Source organism: Monopterus albus, unplaced genomic scaffold, assembly GCF_001952655.1.
Source record: "Monopterus albus unplaced genomic scaffold, M_albus_1.0 scaffold48.1, whole genome shotgun sequence".
Taxonomy (NCBI): Eukaryota; Metazoa; Chordata; class Actinopteri; order Synbranchiformes; family Synbranchidae; genus Monopterus; species Monopterus albus.
This window is the reverse complement of record NW_018127928.1, coordinates 325,548-326,938: the sequence shown is the minus strand read 5'-3', so window position 1 is coordinate 326,938 and position 1,391 is coordinate 325,548. Positions and strand designations below refer to the sequence as shown.

General features: G+C 43.4%; 1 protein-coding gene across 1 annotated transcript in view; it reads left to right on the top strand.

Annotated features, from left to right (window-relative positions):
- Window positions 1-1,391, top strand: part of slc19a1 (solute carrier family 19 member 1) — a 10,277-nt gene that overhangs the window by 4,243 nt on the left and 4,643 nt on the right. The window contains 2 exon segments of the mRNA XM_020600766.1: window positions 1,325-1,389; window position 1,391. The exon segment at window position 1,391 is cut by the window's right edge and continues 700 nt beyond it. Of these exon segments, the coding sequence (XP_020456422.1) occupies window positions 1,325-1,389; window position 1,391 (66 nt within the window).

Sequence of the window (1,391 nt, the reverse complement as noted above, 5' to 3'; positions counted from 1 at the left end):
GTTCCCAGGCCAGCCAAGAGACATAGTCCCTCCAGCGTGTCCTGGGTCTTCCCCGGGGCCTCCTCCCGGTGGGACATGCCCGGAACACCTCCCTAGGAAGGCGTCCAGGAGGCATCTGAAACAGATGGCTGAGCCACCTCAGCTGGCTCCTCTCGATGTGGAGGAGCAGCGGTTCTACTCTGAGCTCCTCCTGGGTGACTGAGCTCCTCACCCTATCTCTAAGGGTGCGCCCGGCCACCCTGCGGAGGAAGCTAATTTCGGCCGCCTGTATCTGGGATCTTGCCCTTTCGGTCATGACCCAAAGCTCATGACCATGTCACATAAATTCCTGCTTTTTTCTTTCCAGGAAGTAACCTACCCTTGAATTAGGTTATCCCTCCTTATCAGCTCAGCATTGTTGTGGATCTCAGTCTGGACTGAGATTTTATGGTCATTCTGGTTTAGCCGGATTCCAGTTTCACTATCATAAAATCAAATAAACAATTTAAAATATGACCCTACGTTCTTGAGTAAATACTGTGATAAATTTGACGTCATGTCTGGGTCTAATTGTTTAGTGTAAATGTATCATGACAATGTGATCATATCATCTGGTCCAAATTAATGATATCGGCCAAAATGTAAGTAAAGTACCATGATGCTGGAGCTACAGTAAAGGTCATAGGGGCAGTGAAACTGGTAAGCAAACTGGGATATACAAGTTTCTAAACTAAACTCAAGCTGTAGTGATTATTTGATTGACAAAATTAATCTGCAACTATTTTGACCTGCCGTTTTTAAGCAAGAATGTCAAAAATATGTAAGTTTGGATGTGAGAATTAGCTGATTTTCTTGGTTTTACTCTATAAGAAATGAAATGTTACCAGGTTTTGAATTGTCAGACAAAACGAGACATAGCGACACCATCTTAAACTCTAGGAAGCTGTGATTGGAGCTTTCCTTGAATTTTTCTGACATTTTACAGATCAAATTATTAATAGAATAATTTAGAAGTAATTTGTAGTTGCAGCCTGATACGATTTACAGGTATTTCCATTCTATTCCATTTTCTTCTTCTTATCTGAGATCGAGTTGTGGTGGCAGCAGGTTCAGAAAGGTAGTCCAGATGTCCCTCTCCCCTGGCGATGTTTTCCAGCTCCTTTGTCTCTAAGGCTAAGTCTGGCCACCTTGGAAAGGAAACGATTTACAGGTGTAAAACAAAATTGTCAGTAGCTGGGACATAAGCATCTCACCAGCAGGGAGAAGTAGTTATATTCGCTGTCCACCTCACTGATTTCCTATCTTGACTTGAGCTTGATTTGATTGAATTTACTGTCTTTTCCAGGTGACCAATGAGATCACACCTGTGCTGACATACTCCTACATGGCTGTGCTGGTGCCAGCCTTCCTGC